The 21,565-nt window shown below is 48.8% G+C and overlaps 5 protein-coding genes across 5 annotated transcripts; 1 reads left to right on the top strand and 4 right to left on the bottom strand.

Annotated features, from left to right (window-relative positions):
• Positions 1–1,075: 1,075 nt before the first annotated feature.
• Positions 1,076–3,530, bottom strand: AtWU_03687 (sex-determining protein fem-1; the record flags this gene model as incomplete). Its single annotated transcript, XM_035498799.1, has 2 exons — positions 1,076–3,369; positions 3,452–3,530. The coding sequence occupies 2 exons, from the start codon at positions 3,528–3,530 to the stop codon at positions 1,076–1,078; spliced, it is 2,373 nt and encodes a 790-aa protein (XP_035354692.1).
• A 797-nt stretch (positions 3,531–4,327) lies between these two features.
• AtWU_03686 (transcription factor domain family protein) lies at positions 4,328–7,423 on the bottom strand (the record flags this gene model as incomplete). The annotated part of the gene is made up of 1 exon (XM_035498798.1): positions 4,328–7,423. One exon carries the CDS (start codon positions 7,421–7,423, stop codon positions 4,328–4,330), a length of 3,096 nt encoding a protein of 1,031 aa, XP_035354691.1.
• A 1,865-nt stretch (positions 7,424–9,288) lies between these two features.
• Positions 9,289–10,716, bottom strand: AtWU_03685 (TDT family transporter; the record flags this gene model as incomplete). The annotated part of the gene is made up of 5 exons (XM_035498797.1): positions 9,289–9,438; positions 9,494–9,779; positions 9,838–10,134; positions 10,203–10,571; positions 10,631–10,716. 5 exons carry the CDS (start codon positions 10,714–10,716, stop codon positions 9,289–9,291), a joined length of 1,188 nt encoding a protein of 395 aa, XP_035354690.1.
• A 1,938-nt stretch (positions 10,717–12,654) lies between these two features.
• AtWU_03684 (carotenoid oxygenase family protein) lies at positions 12,655–14,585 on the bottom strand (the record flags this gene model as incomplete). The annotated part of the gene is made up of 3 exons (XM_035498796.1): positions 12,655–13,782; positions 13,863–14,502; positions 14,560–14,585. 3 exons carry the CDS (start codon positions 14,583–14,585, stop codon positions 12,655–12,657), a joined length of 1,794 nt encoding a protein of 597 aa, XP_035354689.1.
• Positions 14,586–16,127: 1,542 nt separating this feature from the next.
• Positions 16,128–21,547, top strand: AtWU_03683 (ankyrin repeat protein; the record flags this gene model as incomplete). The annotated part of the gene is made up of 6 exons (XM_035498795.1): positions 16,128–17,057; positions 17,115–17,348; positions 17,402–17,723; positions 17,777–19,493; positions 19,557–20,512; positions 20,565–21,547. 6 exons carry the CDS (start codon positions 16,128–16,130, stop codon positions 21,545–21,547), a joined length of 5,142 nt encoding a protein of 1,713 aa, XP_035354688.1.
• Positions 21,548–21,565: the final 18 nt, after the last annotated feature.

Genomic DNA, 21,565 nt, shown 5'->3' with positions numbered 1-21,565 from the left:
GTTCGTCGTGCCCATTTTTTTTTGAAGTTAAGAGTTCTTATGCTTGTGATGATGTGATATGATATGATTCATAAAGTGTTGATTCGTTCTGTTTAACTTGGCAAAAATTACATGTATTACTAATGCCTAGCTATCTTTATTAAGTAGATCAAATTGATAATGTTTAGTATAATGATTATAAAGCTATGTGTTTCTTACTAGTTTTCTGACATGGTAATAATCCCTCATCCAAAAGCAAGCCAAATAAGACAGATAGACAGACCATAGTCAAGAATAATAGTAAGACCACCAGTGATTCAAGATCCCTTGGCTAAACATGTGAATTCATACACTATACTACATGTAGTGTAGTAGTCCAAGGTACATATTGTATGATACATGAATCAGTGGAATGAGAGTTTTTCTGGGATGAACTTTATTATATTTGGGATGGCATGGTATTCTAGCATGTGATTATGTAGTTGGGTTGGTTAGGTAATCGAGTATAACTGGAGGTATATATTATATATGAATGAATGAGGTATGGAGATGGAGATCGGTGATGGTATGTTTTGGAAGTATTAACAAGTATGGGAGTTGGGGGCAAGGTGAGGTACTACTACTATGGGTGGTGGAGTGGGGAATATGGTTGTTCTGGGTATCTACTAGACTGAATGGAGAGAAGTTTCTCTGGTCTGTGTTTGTTATCAGTGTAGTAGTTACTAGTGGGTGATTTCTGTGGTTAGTATAGATAAGTAATAATAGATTAGATATCACAGGGAGAAGTATGGTAGTAATATCATATAGATAAGTAGTGTCCGTTTTGGCAGAATCGTAGTACTACTACGTCTCTGGACATCGAAAGAAATAGCTTAAGATCCGCTAACATATCTATAGGTATTATTGTCTTAGATCTATTAGGTTATAAGCTTCTATGAGGTTAATGGCAATTCCCCTTTGTTGAATTCCAAGACAAGAAGGTAAGTAGGACAATGATATAACTAATTACCCTCTATAACTGGCTATTCAACACGAGTAACACAATAATACTGAGAGTCTTCGTATAGATCAGATCCATTTCTCAATAAGGTAGATGTTAATAGTTTTCAAGAAGCTTTACAACCTCCTCATGGCCATATATGGCAGCCCATTCCCGAGGAGTCTGATCATCCGAACCCTTATAGTTAACGTCCACCTTTCCTGTGTCGAGCAGAAGTTTTACAACTTTCTCATGGCCATGCATAGCTGCCCATGACAGAGGAGTCGCTCTATATGAATCCTTACAGTCAACGTCCACCTTTCCTGTTTCAAGCAGAAGCTTTACTATTGTCTCATTGCCATTACTGGCTGCCAAGGAAAGTGGGGTCTGGTTATGTTCATCCTTAGAGTTAATGTTCACCTTGTTTGTTTCAAGTAGAAGCCTCACTAATACTTCATTGCCGCAATCGGCTGCCCAAGACAGTGGAGTTTGGCCGCTTGAATCCTTGGAATTCAAGTTTATTTTTCTCGTTCCCAGCAGGAGCTTTATTATTGTCTCATGGCTGTCCTCGGCTGCCCAGAAAAGCGCAGTTCGGCCGTATATGGAATCCTTGGAATTTATGTCCGTCTTCTTTGACTCAAGCAGAAGCTTCACTACTCCCTCATGGCCGTTCTTGGCTGCCCAGGACAGCGGGGTCAGGCCTTCCACTGGATCCTTGGAGTTTATTTTCACTCTTTTTGTTCTAAGCAGATGCTTCATCGTTGACTTTGCCCAGGACATGGGGGGCCGGCGATCTGCATCCTCAGAGTCTGATGCAAGCAGAAGCTTCACTACACCATTCAGGCCCAAGAATGATGTGATGAGCAGGCTTGAATCGCCCCCGGGAAGATAGTTTCCCTCCGATTTATAGAGCTCGGACCATGCTGGATACACGTCAGAGCTTGGGTCACAGACTGACTGCGCGCGCACGATCAGTATGCTTCCATCTTGTACATTTGCTTGGTGGTAGTGGGTAACCCAATGGCATGAGGAATACTCATCGAAGTCCCCTCGCTCAATATTCCCTTGAGCAGCACTTATCCTTGGTAGCCATGAGATGCATATGCGCGCAAGAATCTTATTCGACTCCTCTGGTTTGAGTGCACCTTTCCATCCTGTGACCTGAGAGGTGGTATGATTCACAGTGGATTTGTTGCTCTGGACCAAAAATTCCTTGGCAGTTTGATGCAGAAGACAAATCTTCTCATCTATAACAACCACCAAAAGTCCACACAGATCCCTCAAGGTCTTTCTGAATCTCTCCTTTGGTTCCATGTCATCACATATAGAATTTAGAGTCGTGTCATCCGGATTGCTGTGTATTGCCCAGGCAAGAGATAGCTCTTCCAAGGAGAAAGGGCGTACAGCAGCTGTAATCATATGAAGAAGAACTTTGGCTTTCTCCTTATTAGGACTTCGATCCAGGATTCTTTCATAGGCACTGTCAACAGCTACAGGAAGATGCTGTACCGCCTGTCGGATGTTTCCCTTGGTGAAATCCGGCATATTTTCGAGTACGTCCAAGGCGAGACTGACCCATAAATATGTTGGATTCTCAACCGCAGTCAGCTGCTGTTCTAGAAAATCGCATTCATCTTCTTCTAGTGATCTCTGTTTACCAATGTCGCCCACTCTTTTGCTGATAACAGGGTCGATTTCACGGGAAACTTGCTGGACTTCTTCCTCGCCATTACCACTTAGGTGAATTATCGGTAGTTCAGTTTCCAGCTCCCGAAATCGATGCTCTATGTGAGAATACGGTCTGCTTGTCATCAAGAATTTCAACTTCCGGTCTTTGTAGAGTCCTTGGTAGAACATGTTGACAGCTTCGATAAGTTCATCCCGATCTCGGCACTCATCCAGTGCATCCAGAACGCAAATGATTTCTCCCGCCGTTGCCTGAGCAGAGACAGACATGAGTATATTCCATAATGTGTGGAACGACCGGAGAAGCTCTTCTCCATGATTATGCACTCTATTTACGTCTTCATCTGATAGAAGCTGGGGCTGTGCAAGAAAGATCTGGTACAAGATAGCTGACAGTGCACTGACTGCATTTCTTTGATCCGGAAAGTCATCTTTAAAGAAGAAATAGCACACGGTCTGCTGCTCATTGCCAACAAGGACCTCATCCACCAGGTACCTTGTTAAGACTGACTTGCCACAACCTGGATCAGCTGAGACCCATAGTAGACCGGCGAGATCATGACTTGAACACTGTTGCCAATTGGTGAATTTCGGATGCGCTGTGAACCATTCGCAGGTTCCCGGGACTCGTCTATCATTTCTGTTTTTCCGGTCCTCGTAAGGACAAGTGTTGAGCAGATCTAAAAACCTTGTGACTCTCTCGTCTCGAGAGGTTGAACTCTGCTCTAATGGAATGCATTGTCAGCTATGCTTAGCTTATTATGGAGAGTGAACATAATTTTCAGGCTTAGAGATTGTTAGTCTTACCAAAGGTACATTGAATGCTACCATCGTTGGTCCCAGCTTGAGAGCCAGAGTTTGGACCCTCGACTTCAAGCGATGTCATTGTAGAAGCAGACGATGATACAAGAAACAGACAATGAGCGCTAGGTGATAACAAGTCACTTACAATCCAGCCCCCACTGTCAGGTGACGAGACCCGCAGCTGTGCTTTAGTGACTACTTGATTCAGTATAGCTGAGATGATCTCCGATCATGGTATTCCGAAAGTCGCAAACAAGAGATGGGTGGTTGGCAGTGTAAGTGATGATCGTAGTCAGAGACCAAATAGGCGGTGGCAGAGGATCAGGTGATGCCTGGCTAGAGTGAACTTCTCAACAGGCAATTCTACTGAAAAACTGAGGCAACAAACCGGGCACAGTATCTAGTACTTTATCTACAGTAGATGTTCGAGTCAAACCTAATGTACGTACTTGTTATTTCATTTCATGTACCTGTACTTAACTCACTTGCAAGGGGCTTAAACGAAAAGTATAAACGAGGTAACAAAACACAAACGATTTGCAAAAGACACATACAACTGATGCAAGGGCTTAACATAACATGACTAACTGAATTGGGGTTATTGGGTTACTCGATCATCATGATGGAAATGGAACCGACAACACGCACACAAGCTATTTGACAAACAAGACAATAAACTGATCGGCAGATAAGAGGAGAGAGGCTCGCCAGAAGAACATCCACAAAGATGATAATGTTGATTGATGATGGTGGTAAAGCCAGGAATTAAACAGTAAACCATGGAAGTAACAAAATTGGATGGACGGCATCAGTGCGTTTTCGTGATATCTAGAGGTTAAAACAAAGCAGCTAGGCAGGCAAGTATGATCCAGCTAAGAATCACATCTGCTGGGGCATCATGAAGGCCCGCTTGCGCGGGTCGTCGTCCACAGGCGCACCGCGCTTCTGCGGCGGATTCAGAGTCATTGGCTCAGGATGTTGCGGTTGTGCGTGGGGATGGAGATGGGGATGTAGCTGAAATTGGGCGTGAGGATGGGGGTGAGCCTGAGGATGATGAGGGTGAGGATGACCCTGCGCTTGGGCGTGCAGCTGATGAGGCTGCAGTTGGTGATGCATTGCTGCATGTGGTTGGGCCGGGATTGGCATTTGACGGGGCTGTGGCTGTGGCTGCTGTTGCGCTTGTGTATGTGGTTGAGGATGCATTTGACGGGGTTGCGCTTGAGCCTGGGGCTGGGGTTGAGCCTGCACTGACCGGGCCTGAGGCTGTGGCTGAGCCTGAGCTTGTATTTGACGTGGTTGAGGCTGAACCGGTGTGTGAGCTTGATTCTGAGCCTGCATTTGTCTAGGCTGCTGTGCTTGTGCCTGTGCCTGCTGCGCAGCTTGCCCGGAGCGGGACTGCGACTGCGGTTGCGCCTGCTGTTGCTGGTTGGCCTGGGTATTGGTGTGAGGTTGAGGTTGCGCTTGGAACTGATGTTGGAGTGCCTGAAATTGGGCCTGGCTGGACGTATGCATCTGATTTGTGTGAGACTGCGTCTTAGACTGGCCTGCCATTTGACCGTGCATCTGTTGAGGCTGCTGCGGAGTGACTTGGAATTGATGGAATGACTGGTATGGTTGTGAAGGCTGTGCCGGTTGCGGCTTGGATTGGGGCTGATTTTGCGCCTGTGATTGTACCGAAGACTGGGGTTGAACCTGTGAGTGCTGTGGCTGCTGTAGCGTCTGGCTCTGGGATCCAGCTTGATTTTGATCAGCCTGAGGCTGTCCACCTGCAGCAGCGGCGGCGGCGGCCGCCGCTTCAGCAGCCTTTCGTGCTTCAACATCAGCCTTGCGTGGCCGTCCACGGGGCCGACCAGTGCCCGGCTTGGACGAAGGCTTCTTTGGCGGTCTAGGCTTGGGAGGCACGTTGCCTTGTTCTGACTTGCGAGGCCGCCCGCGACGACGCTTTTGGGGAATAGGATTCCCGTCCGGACCGATAATCGGTTGCGGTGGTGGTGCGGGCGCAGGAGCGGGAGCTGCAACTGCAGGTGTACCATCAGCATTAGTTGTGGGGGCTGGAACCACCATCGTTGTGCCATCGGGTGCTGTTGTTGTCACCGTCTGGGCCTTCTTTGGCTTTTTCGGCCTGGGTTTCTTTTCTTCGCCTGGCACAACGGGCTTCCTTGGACGACCTCTCTTTTTCGGCGTTGGCGTGGCAGTATTTGTTGGAGCAGCGCCAGCTGTAGGAGCAGCCCCTGCGGTGGCAGGTCCCTGGACTGCACTAGATGTACCAGCAGGAGTGAAAGTGGGGCCTGAACCAACACCAGATACTGGAGCGGGAGCGGGAGTAGGGCCCGCAGCAGAGACCGGAGTAGGAGCCGGATATCCAGCTTGAGCTTGCCCATTGACCTGTGTAGCCTGTGTAGCGGGCGTAGCCGGGGACGCAGAAGGCTTAGACTGCTTCTTGCGTTGCTTGGTTCCAGTACTCTCAGGCTTCTCCTGTGCTGGAGCAAGGAGCTCAGGTCCAGACATGCTAGCGGACGCAGAAGCATGTGGTTGATACTGCTGCTGAAGTTGTGCCTTTGCCTGTGCAGGCGATGGTTGCTGCTGCTGTACTTGATGTTGTTGCAACAGAGAAGGATGCTGCTGTGCTTGGGACTGGTGCAAGGCATGATGGTGCTGTTGCTGGGGATGTTGCTGCAGAATGGGGTGCTGTTGTTGCTGCGACTGCGGCTGCGGCTGTTGAGCTTGTACCTGTGTTTGCGCTTGTGGCTGTTGATATTGGCGCTGATATGCATGATGGAACTGAAGCTGCTGTGGTTGAGGCTGGTATGGCGACCGTTGAGCCTGCTGCTGCTGGAACCTTGACTGTTGTTGCTGGTATGTTTGCTGGGCTTGCTGCTGCTGGGCCTGAGTATGAGCGGGTTGTTGGGTCTGCTGTGCTGCTTGCTGCTGAGCCTGCTGTTGCGCCTGTTGCTGAGCCTGCTGCTGGGCCTTTTGCTGTGCTTGCTGTTGAGCTTGCTGCTGAGCCTGTTGTTGCGCCTGTTGCTGAGCCTGCTGCTGGGCTTGCTGAGCTTTCTGCTGGGCCTGTTGCTGGGCTTGTTGTTGAGCCTGCTGTGCTTTCTGCTGAGCTTGTTGCTGTGCCTGCTGCTGAGCTTGCTGGGCCTGCTGCTGCTGATACGTCTGATGGGCATGTTGCTGGTAAGGAGACTGCTGAGCCTGAGCCTGATAGGGAGAAGCCTGATGCTGGGCCTGCGGATATTGGGCCTGCGGATACTGGGCCTGCTGCGCTTGATACGGCGATGCTTGAGCTTGCTGGTAAGGGGATTGCTGCTGCGTATGCTGGTACGGCGACGCTTGTTGTGTCTGTTGATACGCGGACTGAGGGAAGGCATGCTGAGGCTGGGCGGTGGTCAGCATCGGCGACGCCGCAGCAGAGGTTTGCGTCGTGGGATGCGTGTGCGGCGTCTGTCGATGCTGAAGATGTTGCTGTTGCAGTCGGTCAAAAGACTGCTGGGGAGAAGCAAGACCCATCGCATGCGCATGCGGGGACATGGCAGCCTGCGCATTCATCGTGGGATGAGTACGGAAATTGGCCATGGGGTTCATATTCCGTTGCAGGCTTTGCAAGGATAGATAGGGATCTTTCAGCTGGCCAACGGAGTCGGCATTGCGAGACAGCAGATCGGACGAGCCCTGTGGCGGGTAATGTCCGGAGAACGGACTATAATGGCCGCCCGTGGGGAGGCCGACTACAGGGCCTGTGGAGGATGGGGTCATTTTGCGGAGATCTGGGGACTGAGCCGCCAATTCCACCTGCGATTGACCCCGGAATAGGGCGCCATTACTGGCCATACCCGGAGCATGATGGGGATGAGCAGCAGCCGCGGCAGTCATGGATGGGGACTGCAGATGGTGCTGCTGTTGGTGCTGCGGATGAGCAGCATTTTGCTGGGGCGGGCGTTGTTGATGAAACGAATGCCCATTATAGCCCATCATCTTGACGGGACGAGGATGAGAGTGAAAAGAAAATCACTCAATGGCTGACGTGGTGGTTATTTTCAATGGCCTTTATTATTTTTTATTTATTTTTTTGCCTTGTTTTCCCTGATGAAGATGGATTGATTGTCAGGGACACTCAGATAGCGGGCATGTGACCACCACCGCGTCTGCACCAAACGAACGACACGCTTCCTTTTGGGGGGTGAGAAAGAGAGAAAGAGCGAGGCAGGGAACGCCAATTCCAGTGCAAAGAGCAGCAGCAGTCAGGAAAAGACGCGCACTGAGGCGCGTATTTCTGAAACTGAAGAAGAGCCGTGCGACCGGCTGCTTTGCTACTGCTGCTGCTGCTTTGCTTTGCTGCTGTGATTTTGCGGCGGTGGATAACACGAAAATAATAATAATAAAATGAGTCGGATTCCCACCCCAAAGCGGAATCAGAAAAAAAGCGTGACTGACAAGACGGGACAAAAATGCGGGATTCGGTGCCTAGTTTGTGCGGCCTGAGGTATCAACACACACCACACTTACTGAACTTTGCTGACTGAGGGAGTAATACGGCGGACCCACAGCGACCAAAAGCGCAATTGTTGAGAGAGGCGAAATTCCCAGGGGGACAGCTAGAGGGGGCGCCCGACAGGCAATGCAAGGTTGACCAGGAAAACAGGAGCAAAGAAGACCGTGAATGCCGGGAAAAGAGACCTCAAACCACTCAGGAAGCGATGCCTGGATGGATCCTGAAGTCGTGAGATGGTCGCGCGCGATGATTTGTTTGGGATCTTGATGGACTCCGTTCCTTTTTTCGTTATTATTATTTTTTATTTTTTATTTTCGATTTTTTTAATTTTTTGCTTTGGGCTTTTTGGATTTTCGAATTTTGGATTTTATTTTCTGCCCCCCGGGAGCGCACACGTGACTTCTCGGCCAGCTGGCCACTCACAGAGCGCAAGCAGGCTGGTCGGGCGGGGTTCATTATTATTTGTGTGGAAGGCACCCATCGGGCACTCATGGCGACTGCTTAGTGATGCAGCAGAAAACAGCTTTCCAGTCAGCAACTAACTGACTCGATAGATAGAGGGAATGGAGAAAGACTCTCAAGAATCCTATTCTCAAAAAGAAAGATCGAATTCGGGTGGACAAACAGAGCACAGGGTACCTGACATTTCTGCACTAAAGGGTAGTCAAGTCCTACGTAACTAAACCAAAGTAACTTAATGAGGGGGTGTGGGTGGAAGACTAAAAAGAAAATTAAAAAAATCATAATTAAAAAATAAAATCAAAATTCACCCATAATAATAAAAAACCATGCTATTCAGGGCCGAATAAAGTAAGTAAAAATAAAAAATTAAGATAACCCAAAATTCCTCGCCCCTCCACCACCCCCTTCCCACCACAAAATAAAAATTCAAAATGGAAAATAATAACAGAAAAATAAAAATGAAAATAAAAATACCCCCATCTTCGACAGCTAAAATCCCCATTCCACCTATGATAATTTGCCTTCGAGATTTAAGCTTACTTTTAGTCGAAGATTCCGGATAGATCTGGGTTGCTGTTGCATTTTTGATGCTTCCTCTGTGACGTTTCACACCCTCTCAAGTGTCTCCAGACAGTTCCTCCCCAGGGTGTTCTGATTTACTAGCTTAATCCAAAGAGCAGTGGTATCTCACAACTTCTACTTTACATCCGATTCAGCCCATACATCCATGATCCCAATTTTCGTTTCCCTTCCTGGGCCAACCCATTACGGTACCATTATAGTTTCACCGTGTTCAGAAGATGTGCAAGTCTGAAACAATTAAAATTACATCCATTCTAGAACTTTTCCCCTTCGAGTCCCCAAGTAATCAAACCCTTTCTTCAACTCAAGCTGCCTTTGTACCATCTTTATTCTCGTCTTCCCGTGCCTTCAAATCCCCCAAACACGGCGCAAAGAACAACCGGCCTGACACCACTCCCCGCAATGTCCCAATACTCACCACAATCCATAGGACTACCACGCAAAGCGAAAGAATCTGTCATATATCAGCATTGCGAAACACTTAATAACACTAGAAGAGTCAAACTTACCGTTCCTAACACCCGGAAGAACTCCGACGGCAGCTCCTTGCCCATTTGGCACGTGCTCGTGGCGTACACTCCCAAGGGGAAAGTGAAACCCCACCATCCAATATTGAACGGGAAGCTCTTACTCCTCGCAATAGATGCCAAGGCAAAGAATAGCCAGACCAATCCAAAGGACCAGAGAATCAGAGCGACCATGAACCCCAGGGTATAGAAGATTGGACCGGATGCTGCTTCGAGGGTCTGTGTCTTCGGAAAGATTTCCTGCGCCGCTTGGCCCAGTTTCATTATGCTAGTAATATACTAGTCAGTATGCGATGGTCATATACGGATGGGATGTATAGACTCACCCGAAGCCGCCCTGACCAAGTGGTCCCAGGGGGAGGAACACGCTCACGATCACCGCTTTAGGAGGTAATTTATGCAGGGTCAGTCGCTGTAAGTAGATCACCATCACCATCAGCGCCAGGGGTAATCCGATGCCCCAGAGTACGTAGCTCACGAGCACGGTCCAGAGAGCGTGCTGTGGATTTGGGAGCACATCCGCTACGATGGCCCCTGATGAAGCTGCGACAATGCAGCTGACGATAGGGAGGAGCCATACGGCTGTCATGGACGAGAGTTGCATTTCAGTTCCATGGGCCATTCTGCAGTCATGTTAGTCGACAGCCATGGTAACTTTCCTCAGGAGGTATTGGAGAATGGCCACACGCACAGCAGGAAGGGTAGGGAGAGAGCAGTGATGACCGAAAAGATCGCATCAAAGATCCATAAACCCCAGGCAAAGTTCCGCGTCCAGTCACCCCAGGCTGGAACACAGACGAAGCAGAACATATTGATGATAGTCGCGAATCCCATAGGAAACGTTCCTATGAACATGGACTGGACTGGATGCTTGATCATGGCGAAGAATATCTCCGGATATAGGGTATAGCGAAGGAAGGTGATGATACACCCTATGGTGAAAAGCAGGACATTGAAGGCAAACAAGACGACAGAAATCCAGTATAGCCACTGGCCATTGTAAGGGAGGGTATTGAGTAGGATAGACACGATGCCCGTGCCCATAGTAACCGAAAACCAACTGTCCAGACATGCATGTTAGATTCAATTGCACTTGGAATGAGATCAAGGGTTGCATACGACGGCGTGAAATGACGAACTACTCTTCGCCAACCCGTATCATGCTTGGTGAGTTCACACTGATTATTGGGATCTTGTCCGGTCATTATGTCGTTGGCCTGAGTTTTGGATACCGCCTTTCTGTCGCATGAACTCAGGCTGCGGCTGGCGTATACTACACAGCTGCTGTTATGTGTGCTGGCAGGGTTGAATTTGCTATTTGTAGATTCAGGGTTTATAGAAAGAGATTTTTTTTTTTCTATTATACTGGATTTATCTTGGATGCCAAATTGCATTGTAATCGGCGACTCCTGTGAGTCAGTCGGCGACTGGATGCTTCCCGCCCGACCCGAAGAACAGGCAGTCATCTCGGCCGAATGCAATGAACATGATTCCATCATAGGGATTAGGATTCTCCAAGCTTCATGTTTCTGGTCTTTGTAAGGGTTATATATAATTAACGAGATAATAGGGTACTGTCAATCCCCTAATGGTGGTGGGATGGAGTTGTCAACATGTTGCTCGGTATGAAACTGTCTTGGCGTCAGGATGAACAGAGCATCTACGCGGACTCAAGTGTATCCTAGCCGCTTGTAACATTTTCTTTGAGAACTAACCCTGGTAAGAGTATGGGCTCCATATACGATAGGGCTATCGTGTCTGTTTCTGTTCGGTTTCACGAGACGTCGTCTTTGTTTCATGCAGTGCTCATTTTCTCAGAGGTACCATGATCATGAGCAAAGTAATCCATGAAGTGTTTGAGAATCATTGCTCATGGTTCTTCATGCAAGCAGGGCTTTTAAATCAAGGAGCCTTCTGGAAATGCTCTGGGTCGCCTGTAGCATGAGTTTAGTATCTCGAGGGAACTAGTCGAGGTGTATCGAGCGGAACCATCTATATCCTCAGAAGATCTAACCTAATGGCAGCATCGTGCAGAAATTCCCGGTCTGTAAGTAGAATGAAGTCACTTGTTGTGGGTAACGATGTTCTAGAGAGCCCACAGCATCAATGATTAATAGGGACTATTAAAAGAGCATGTGGGCTTCCGCACAATACGTCCAGGCGCTCACTGCAGTACCCTGTTTATCCACATTATCTGATAGTACCAGTGGACCAGGTCTTATAAGTTCTCGAGTAACTGTTGTCTTATCTTCGAATATTTGAGGGTAGGGTGGATTAGCCACAGGACTCATTGCCGCAGTCTAGTGGTAGGGTGAACTCGGTCCTGTGCTTTTGGAGAGAGTTGTAAGCAGAGGAAATAATATTGTGCAAATATGGATACGTACCATTGCTGTTATATTCCATTGCCCGGGTTTCTGCTGGAAATCGTCGCATCGGCAGCCGATTTTCTCTGAATTAACAATGGACCGGTCACTGACAGTGAAGCGCCATGGAAGCATTGTCCACTAAGCACAGCACGAATGATATCTGATACGCTAGCATCGCCCCCTATATTCTGAGAAGTGATTACTGATAGATAGTAAGATGGCAGGAGAGGTGTAAGAAAGGTACAATCTCAGCGTCGGGGAGAATCACACCGAAGAGAAGGCAGCTGACGAGCACGGCGCTAACGGCAGTACCACCCCCGCAACGTCATGAAGCCAATCACCGAGCCGGGAAAAGCAGACGATCTTTACTCCGGGGTTACTCGGACTTAATCTATTCTTTTATCTACCCTGAACACATGATATGGAATTAAGCAACTAAGTAGTTTGGACAGGGCCATCGACTAATTGGATAGTTGGTTCGTCGGTCGGTCTAACGGCAATATTAGCTTCGTTATCATACGTTGACTCGGACGATATCGATTCCACTTCATAGAAAGAAAGCTAATGTTAGCACTATTGGTAAGTAAGAGTGACGAGGAAATATCGCTTGCTCCACCGCGAGTGTGATAATTACGTTGAGAAAGAACAATGTAGTCTAGCTGAGCCTATCGACTCCTTGAAAGATTGAGAAGTACCAGATGCGAAGTTACTATATATATACCAACTGCTGAGAGGAGTAGGGCGTCTTGACTGACTGCCCAAACATCCTTTGACTAACTAGTACTCGTGGCGAAACGTGTCCACATCTCGCTGGTTTACGATCTGCTCCTCCGAGAACCAATTTCCGTGCATCCCATATGGCACACGCTGTGGCAGGACTACTCGGCAGACCACCTCTCTCATCCCAACAGCATCGATGACCCAAAGCTCACTGCGCGCGTCAGGTGGGGCCTCGCCATTCTCATCCAGTTGCGACTCATCAAAGACATATGTAACGAGCCAACCATCATCTTCATGCCTTGCATCTTTCCGCGGTACAAACGAACACTCCTGGGCATACCATCCCGTGGGAAAGGCAAACACCTTGATAGGGTCGTCGGGGTTGTCCGAAGCGAGGACCTCATCAATGGAGCGCTCATCCACGCAGCCATCCACTGGAGACAGGCGCTCGGTCTTACCCCGTGAGAGAAGATGTTCGACGTCCATCTTGACAAGACAGTCAATCTTGAAGGCGCTGATATGAGTGGCAGCGAAATTACCCTTCCTCATAGAGCTTCCGTAGACATATCTTGTTGGGTCCATCTCCAGGTGCTTGGGCACACATGGAAACTCGAAAGGAATGGCTGATAGTGCCCACTGCTGGGATATCGACGTTGTGCCTTCATGGCTAGGTGGGAACTCGTAGTAATAAAGGCGGCATTGGGGATCGGGCTGCTTCAAAGCGTCTGGGGCAGCTATGTTACCCATATGGTAGAACGGCGCAACACTGTTCATGCGACAAAGCAGCATATTCACCCATGTTCCACCAGGTGTGATATCATCCCATGTGTTGACGGTATGCATTACCACGCAGGGTTCTGTCGTAAACCATCGAATGAGCTCAGGGACATGCCGAGGAAACACCCCAAGCCTCGTTTGGCCCTGTGGGTTGTATTCAACCACCGGTTTTCCGTGTATGATATTAGACAGATCGAGTTCCAGAGGCAGGTCGATAATAATGGTATGTCGGTGGGATACTCCAAAGTCATGCATCATCTTCCCTGAAATAAGACCAGGCACGGGCCGATTGAGACGATACTCCGGTGTCAGTGTAGTCCTAGCAGGTATGATGGAGTAGTTCACAAACGGCGGGATGAATGTTGAGTGGAAGAGAAGCAGTTCCCCAGTCTGAGGGTCAACCCGAGGCTGTGAATTGTGACCAATTAGCACTGAGACGTTGCAATATAACAATGATTATTGTGTATCTCGCCCTTCGGTGAACTCACATGAGCTGTTGTCATTTCCTTCATAGCTCCCTCCATCCCTGGGCTGCCGAACCCCTCCTTGCAAGCATCAGTGCCAACAGGCTCGCCCTCCGCCATGTTCCCAGTAAACCAGCCCACTGTTTTCAGCAGTGGTAAGAACACACGCATTGGAGGCCCAACCTCATTCGTTGCCATGACACGACCATCATGATGAAAAATGCTGGTATTCGCACTGCTCACCCGCTTGATTGGCCGGGCAATCAGACCACAAATCGACGCAAAGATCAAGGCCATACTTCGCAATATTTCATACATGATTCGTATTGTAGACGAGACGGGATTAGTTAGCGCCTTAACGCTAGGCATTATGGGGTAGAGGCGGCGGTCTCGCATGGTTGCGCAATGTATATCCGTGAGGACATACTCATTGGTAAAGACGGGTTGCACATGGGCTGGTCCGGAGATGCGCTTGAAATATACACCCGTGAGCATGCCGTCGCCATCAAACCAGTGGAAGCCGCGCGGGTTGTCGCGCTGGATTGGGTTGGTGCCATTTCGGACATATTGGCCGCCCAGGAACTCCTCGGGAATGGTACCCTTGAAGTAACAGGGTTTGGAGGTAAGTCGGATGCTGATGGGGGCGAAGTTTCCTGTTAGGTATCTGATTGACTATAATTAGCTTACTGCAGGTCTGCCTAGAATTCGGAGAAGAGCATACGGATGTTTTCTTTCTGCTTTCGACATGGTGCTAGCAGTGATTACAGTTGGAAGATAACTATGGCCGTGAGATACGCTCAAAGACAAGGATATCTTATATACATATCCTATGAAGCCTATCCATGTCTGAACCAAGGATCGAGCCCGCATGCCAACCAATTCTACACTCGTGGTCTGTCCTATTAGAGTACAAAAGGCCATAGACCTAAACCGGTTTGCGAAGCTTCAGACAGGATCTAGCAACCAGAGATAGGGCTTATCTGGATGTCACTGCTTTCCTTATAAAGCTAAGACCTACGCTGTTACTACGACTGGGTACTTTACCAAACTTCCCGCGCAGATGACTGCCGATCACGGCGTGACATCAATCAACTGTGAGGCCTGAGCTAGGCAATATACTCAATCAGGTACGAGTCACAGGTACAATGATCTAATGTGGATGATGTAGTTGAAGCATGTCCACACTCCTGTCGGATACGAATCCGATTCATATTTGGCCTTTCGCCAATACTGTGGTCCACCTCCATTATACTTTTCAGAAAGGCTCTGTTGCGTCACACGGATAGTCTAGGTCGGGCTTATTGGCAGCTAGAAACACGGCAATGGCGTTAACATCTCCCTGCCATTAGTACCCTGGAACATTTGACGTGATCTCCCTGAAGTGAGATTGATATCAGCCAGCTGTATCGTTCAGAACACTTCTCCGAGACGTGTGGAGCAGAAACGCCCCGCTCCAACCAGCAACCTATGCTGTTGAGCCACAGCTAGGCCTCTCATGATGGCCAATTCCTGCTTTTAAGATAGAGATCTTTCGGAATCAAGAATATTCCAAATCGATAGCTATCTTATTTTTCGTCATGAGACGTCACACCGCCTATTGGTAGGAAGCAAATAGTTTCACGCTGCTAGAGACGGGTTTTCGTCGATTTTGCCGTGCACAGTCCGTGTCAACTGTGTGGAACTATGTATGCCGAGCCACACTAACAGCGATTCCGGCATATTGTCCTCGTGTTAGCAAAGTATATTCAGCAGGACGGTACTCAAGCAGTCAGTTGTCCACTGCTGTCTTAGCAAGATATTTTCAAGTAAGTATAGTCTGTGCAATTGAATAATGCAGATGAGTCTGGGACCCCCCTGACTTGGATGGTTTTAGGTAACATCCAACTTGTTCAGGTAACTGCAATCTGTCTGCAGTCCCCTGATCTGCGAGGGAGCGGGGACTGAATCGCGTTATGGGCGACTCAGGGTTCAAAGAAAAGATTCTAGCGCCCCAGGCATCCACCGGGGGCCTGATCGAAGCCTGGCAGTGGGTCCCGTGCCTGCGGGCGGTGGACATTTCTGCCCCCCGGAGCCTACGCTTTGCCGTTTCAGGAAGCTACTTTGCGACTGCTAAACAAAGTTAAATACTCGATGGACTCTCCTCTGATGGAGATACTATCTTTCAGAAAGCTCTATCTGGCACAGAAATTCTTCTGTTATTGTCCCAGCCATATATTTTCAGTCTCCAATTGGTTTTTGTGTTGCTGCCGCTCAATTTAATAAACAGACTTATAGATATATATCACAGCCATGGCGGCTACCTTTACCCTGCCGATACTGCCCGCAAAACATCGGGACCTGCCGAGCTGGATCCAAAGTCATCCAAACACTCCTCTCGAGCAGATTATCGCACCTTACAACGACTACGATGCGGTGGCGCGCAAATTGTTTGCCCAAGAGGGCACCCACGCAGCCCTGCAGGATAATCACCTCAACATCGTGCCTCTCTACGACTCCAACGGCAGTTCGGACATCCGTGTACGGGCCCGAGACATATCTTCGGAGTCCTCTATGACTAAGGAACAGTATATCATGCCTTTGAAGGAAGAACACCGGCGTCCCAATGGTTCTCCGGCAGTGGTGCCAACCCTAAACGAGTTTCGCAAGAACTTTAACGTCTTTTCTGAGGGTGCATTGAGCGACATGGACTGGAGCAATGTCGTGGTCGCAGGAAGTGCAGTTGTCACTTGCCTGCTCCCAGTTCCCGAAAAGTATCGGGATTCGAAGCGATCATTGCGAGAGTATTATCATGAAAAGATTGCACCGGCCTCGGATGTGGATATGTTCCTCTACGGCTTAGACGAAGCGCAGGCAATTGAGAAAATCAAGCAGATTGAAGATAAGGTCAAGAACGCGATTCTTTACGAAACAACCACAGTCCGGACAAAAAACGCCATTACCATCGTTTCACAATATCCCACACGTCATGTGCAGATAGTGCTTCGCATATATAAATCCATCTCTGAGATATTGACTGGGTTTGATGTCGATTGTTCCTGTGCTGCTTTCGATGGGAAGCAAGTCTTTGTCTCCCCACGTGCTTTGGCTTCATACATAACCCAAATCAATACGATTGATTTGTCTAGACGCTCGCCTTCTTATGAGAACCGCCTCTCAAAGTACTCTCATCGTGGGTTCGAAATATACTGGCCGCAGCTGGATAGGTCCCAAATAGATCCGGTCAGTATTTCTGTTTTCTATATCTCTTAGAACCAAGAGAGCTAATGCCGTCCATAGACAATCTTCGAGCGGAACTTTAGTAGGACAGTGGGCCTGGCGCGCCTGTTGGTCCTGGAGAGACTGCCAAAGTCGTCAGACCGGGAGTCTTATATAGAGCAGAGACGACGGGAACGTGGACGACCAGCCCCAAGGTCTAATAGGTGGAAGCAGTCCGGTAACATCAAGGATGACTGGGTAGATGAGATCCCCGACTGGGAAGAGGGAGAGGAGGTTTCTGACTACCATACCTTTGTAAGCTTGTGAGATCTTCATTCTCGTATTCTGAAGGCTAACCCCCGAGCAAGACGATTCCTTACGGGCCCAGATTCAAAGCTCGAAAAGTCGAGAAGCTTGTTTATACGAAGGACCTCTTGCTCAATGCAGAGTGGAACAAGCCCAAAGACAGAGAAGTTAACCTGCACCGACATCCCGCGTTCTTCGGCAATGTCGTGGATGTCATCGGAGATTGCTGTGGTTGTTGCCCGGAGCCGGTCACTCCTGAAGAAAAAGAAATCGCCGAGAAAGAAAGCAAAATCTATATTTCTGGTAGAATCTCCTTCATCAGAGACAACCCAGGTCGTCAAGAGATTGGTAGTTTCAACCCAATTACAGAGACCGACTGGACTGGTTTGTACACCCTTACCCGTTGGCAGAGACTGAGAAGGCTGACTTTGGGGAAGAAATGGCTTATATCGGTAACACGGAGCGGCTGTGCCATGCTATTGTGGAATGTGATATCGAAGGGGTTAAGGCATGTCTCACAGAAGAAAACATAAACCCTAACGAACGTGAACATACTGGAAGGACTCCATTGCAATTGGCTTGCTTGACCTCCACAAGCGACATCGTGCAATGCCTTCTCGACCATGGCGCAAGAATGATTTCCCGTCTGGCCGATGGCCGCACAGCCCTGCATTTGGCTGCTGCTCGAGGCGATCTGGAGATGGTCAGAGTACTCTTGCATAAGAGTAAGCAGAACGAGACAGAACAGGCTCAGCTCGAAAAGCGGCCGGATGAGGGTAGCAATGAGTGTCCGCAGGAGCCCGACACTAGTGAAAGCGAAAGCGTTGATTCCGAATCGTTCGTTCATGTCAGGAAAGAGGCTGATAAAATGGATGGCATGGATTTGGCCATGGCTGAAAACGAGCAAGAACCGGATATATATGACATCAATGTAGTTGCCTGGGATGTTCCCACATCTGCGCTTCATCTTGCCATTCTACATGGTCACATTGAGGTGGCTCAGGAGCTGGTTGCCTCGTTTGGAGCTGATTTGGCGCTTCCGGTCAAGCTGCTGTATCCTTATCAAGATAGGGCGCGAGCGGCCATCTTGTGCCTTGTCCTGGCTCTTCGGCTGCCTATCGAAAAGTCAATTGCAATGACACAGAAGCTACTGCAGCTTGGGGCACTTCCAACACAGGCAGACATGAACAGTGTAACTCCACTGCACTACGCCGTTGCTTGTGATTTCACCGATTCTTCTGAAATCCTCCAAACCTATTTCCAACAGAATCGTTCGGCAACAGTGAAAGCGATGAATTTCCTCTCCTCGTTTTCTAATCCCTGGAATGTCAAGCCTCATTCTTCACTCACGTTAGCCCTTACTTTGAGAAATGACAAGGCTGCAAACAAGCTGATTGAAGCTGGCGCGACGCTTCAGATTGACTTTGAGTCATTTGTGAATCCCGGTCAGGCTATTTATGGAGCGATCAAATCAAACTCATCTGAAAGGAACAAAGCTATCTTTCGGCATGACTTTACCCAACCTATCATCCTCGCAGTCCAGAAAGATCTACCGGTAATTGCTGACAGGCTGCTCCGCAGCGATGGCGTCGACCCAAATACTCTCACACCTGATGGGTATAGAGTACTGGACAGCGAGTATATGCGAAACTATACCGTGGGCAAGTCTTTACTCGATTGTGTCCGAGATAAAATCAGAGCATTGGGCAACTACCACGGCGAGAAGTTGGGCGTCTCACCTCCTTGCCAACTAGTGAAACCTGATCACTGTCTGAACGGGCTACAGCCCGATACATACCATCGTTGGACTGTAGAAAGAGCTGTACGCCAAGCAAAGGCACAGTATGAAATGGATCAGGAAAAGTATACTTTGGCAGTCTATGCGAATAATAGGCGCGAAGGTCTGAAAGAGAAGACCTTGGAAGTTCGAGCTACTCTAGATGCCTATAAGGCATTGGAAAAGGTATTGGTGGAAAAGGGTGCAAAGTCTTTCTACGACATCTATCCAGACTTCGAGAAGCCCTGGAAGAGGAGAAAGACAGGAGATAAGAGCGACTCTGACTCTAAGCATCAAGAACCGGAGCCTTTCAAGGTCGAAACAAACTTCTGCGTACCAGACCTTACCGATGAAAAGAAGCAGAGATATTTTGACCTGTGAGTATTATCTTCCACAGGAAAGCCCATGGAAACCGCTTTTAGGTCACTAACTTTAAGCAGTTTCGAGGCTGCTTGGCGTGGCGACCTTAATACTATCAAGGCGCTCACGCTAGTTACATCTGATAATGAAAACCAACCGAGTCCATTGCAGATTGCTGTGTGGGACAAGGACAATTTCTCGCCATTTTCCATTGCGGTACTCCGTGGACACCTCAATGTGGCAAAGGCTATCCTTGAGATAGTGCAAGCCCAATTCAAACGTGAGGATTCTGATGCTCGTGAAAGATTTGAGATGGACATCGATGCTCTCCATGACGGTGAAGAGGACTGCATATATAGGGAGATTGTTGATGACAGGTTCACCATTGAGAACATAGGAGAGATAGCCACGCAAGTGGAATGTTCCATATCGCCTCTTCAAATATTCTCCCGGTACTGCCCAGCACACAAGTTCCTTGACAAAGAGTCCAAGACAGAGAATTATATCGATCTGGTACAATACGCGGTGGGACAGAACAATGTGGACCTACTGGTCTTTCTGCTTCAACTGGGACGAGAGCTTACTGAAAGGGACAAGACGGTCGAACCCGGGGTTCATAATTTCGGCGCCAGTGCTTTTCCGATTGCAATCAGAAAGGGCTATTTGGGCTGCCTTGAGGCGATTATCAAGTATACTGGCACAGGCCTTCCTGTCGACAATCTGCTTCAGAAGTGTGGCGTCGACGTTAAGGAGAAACCGAAATATTATCAAGGGTTGACTATACGTGGAAAGAAAAGGGCGGATTGGGCCGCTGCAGGAAGAGGATTGCCCGTATCGCCGGAAGAACAAGAGACGCCTTTGCTCACAGCGGCGCATTCAGGGTCAATGGCCAGTGTGGAATGGTTTCTCAGCCCAGACTCGGCCAGAGCATACGTTGAGTTTATAAAAACAAATGAGCAGGTGGACAAATTGAAGCTCTTATCACAGTCGGTCGAAGACCTGGAGAGGCTCGTGCTGAACTGGCTTCAGGGCAAGAGTGAGTGCTAGCACAATGTTCTAGAACCTTTTTGCTGACTTGGACACGACAGACAACTATCTTCTGCATTGTGCCGTGCTCTCAAAACCTACACCTGAATCATGCCAGCTAGTTGAAAGCCTTGCCAAGCGCCTTCCGCAGTTTATGGAGACTAAATCGGCTGCAGGGCATACGCCCTTGGCGCTTGCATTCTCCCTCGGCAACTCAGAGTTCGTCAATATTCTTATCAGGGCCGGCGCCAATCAGACAGTTCGTGATCGTCAAGGCAACAACTTGGTTCACTTAATGCTATGTGACATCAATGGTAATGCTCGAAAAGAGCCAGGCAATGTAGAGAGACTTCTCTCCCTGCTCGATCCCCGGTTAGTCCCATCGTTGCTGACGGAGCGGTCCTCCGATGACCCGGGATCATTGACGCCACTTGCTCGTTGGATGCATAAGAGTTATCAGGCATGGTCAAGGGCATCAAGCGGATGGGGGTCCGACCGTGGACAAGAGACAGAAGACCAGCTGGCCATTATCCGCTGTTTTCTCGAGTTTGCCCAGTCAACGAGCCAAAAGCATTTAGATATGTTTGACGGTACAGGAAACACCCCCGTTCATGAAGCCGTCAAGCACCAATGCCCCAGGATATTCGAGGCTATGATCGAAAGCCGTCCTGATCTTCTCCACCGTGAGAATGCCACCGGTAGTACACCCCTGGAACTGGCTACCGACAATTGGGTCTCCGAAGCCACGTCCAATCCGCCACAAATCCTATCCGACAGAGGGCAGTACGAGCCGGAACACACGCGGAGTGCATGCCTTTTGTACCAGAAACCCGAGTCATACCTTCCTGGGTACCCGGATAGGCCAGAGAGTGAGCGGCAAGCAATATATAGAATTGCCTGCGAACGAGCCGGCACCCAGTCGCGTAAACGGAAGCTGGTGAGCTTGAACGAAGCGAATGAGGTGGCTAAGCGCCTTGCTACGCGACAGACTAGAGCGGCATTTACTATCGAGGAAAGCGATGTTGTGAGCCGGTGGTATCACTAGCATGGGCGAAGTTGGAGA

This window comes from Aspergillus tubingensis, assembly GCF_013340325.1.
Source record: "Aspergillus tubingensis WU-2223L DNA, scaffold_5, whole genome shotgun sequence".
In the NCBI taxonomy this organism is placed as follows: domain Eukaryota; kingdom Fungi; phylum Ascomycota; class Eurotiomycetes; order Eurotiales; family Aspergillaceae; genus Aspergillus; species Aspergillus tubingensis.
The sequence above is the reverse complement of the archived record's forward strand: the minus strand, read 5'-3'. Positions and strand labels throughout refer to the sequence as shown.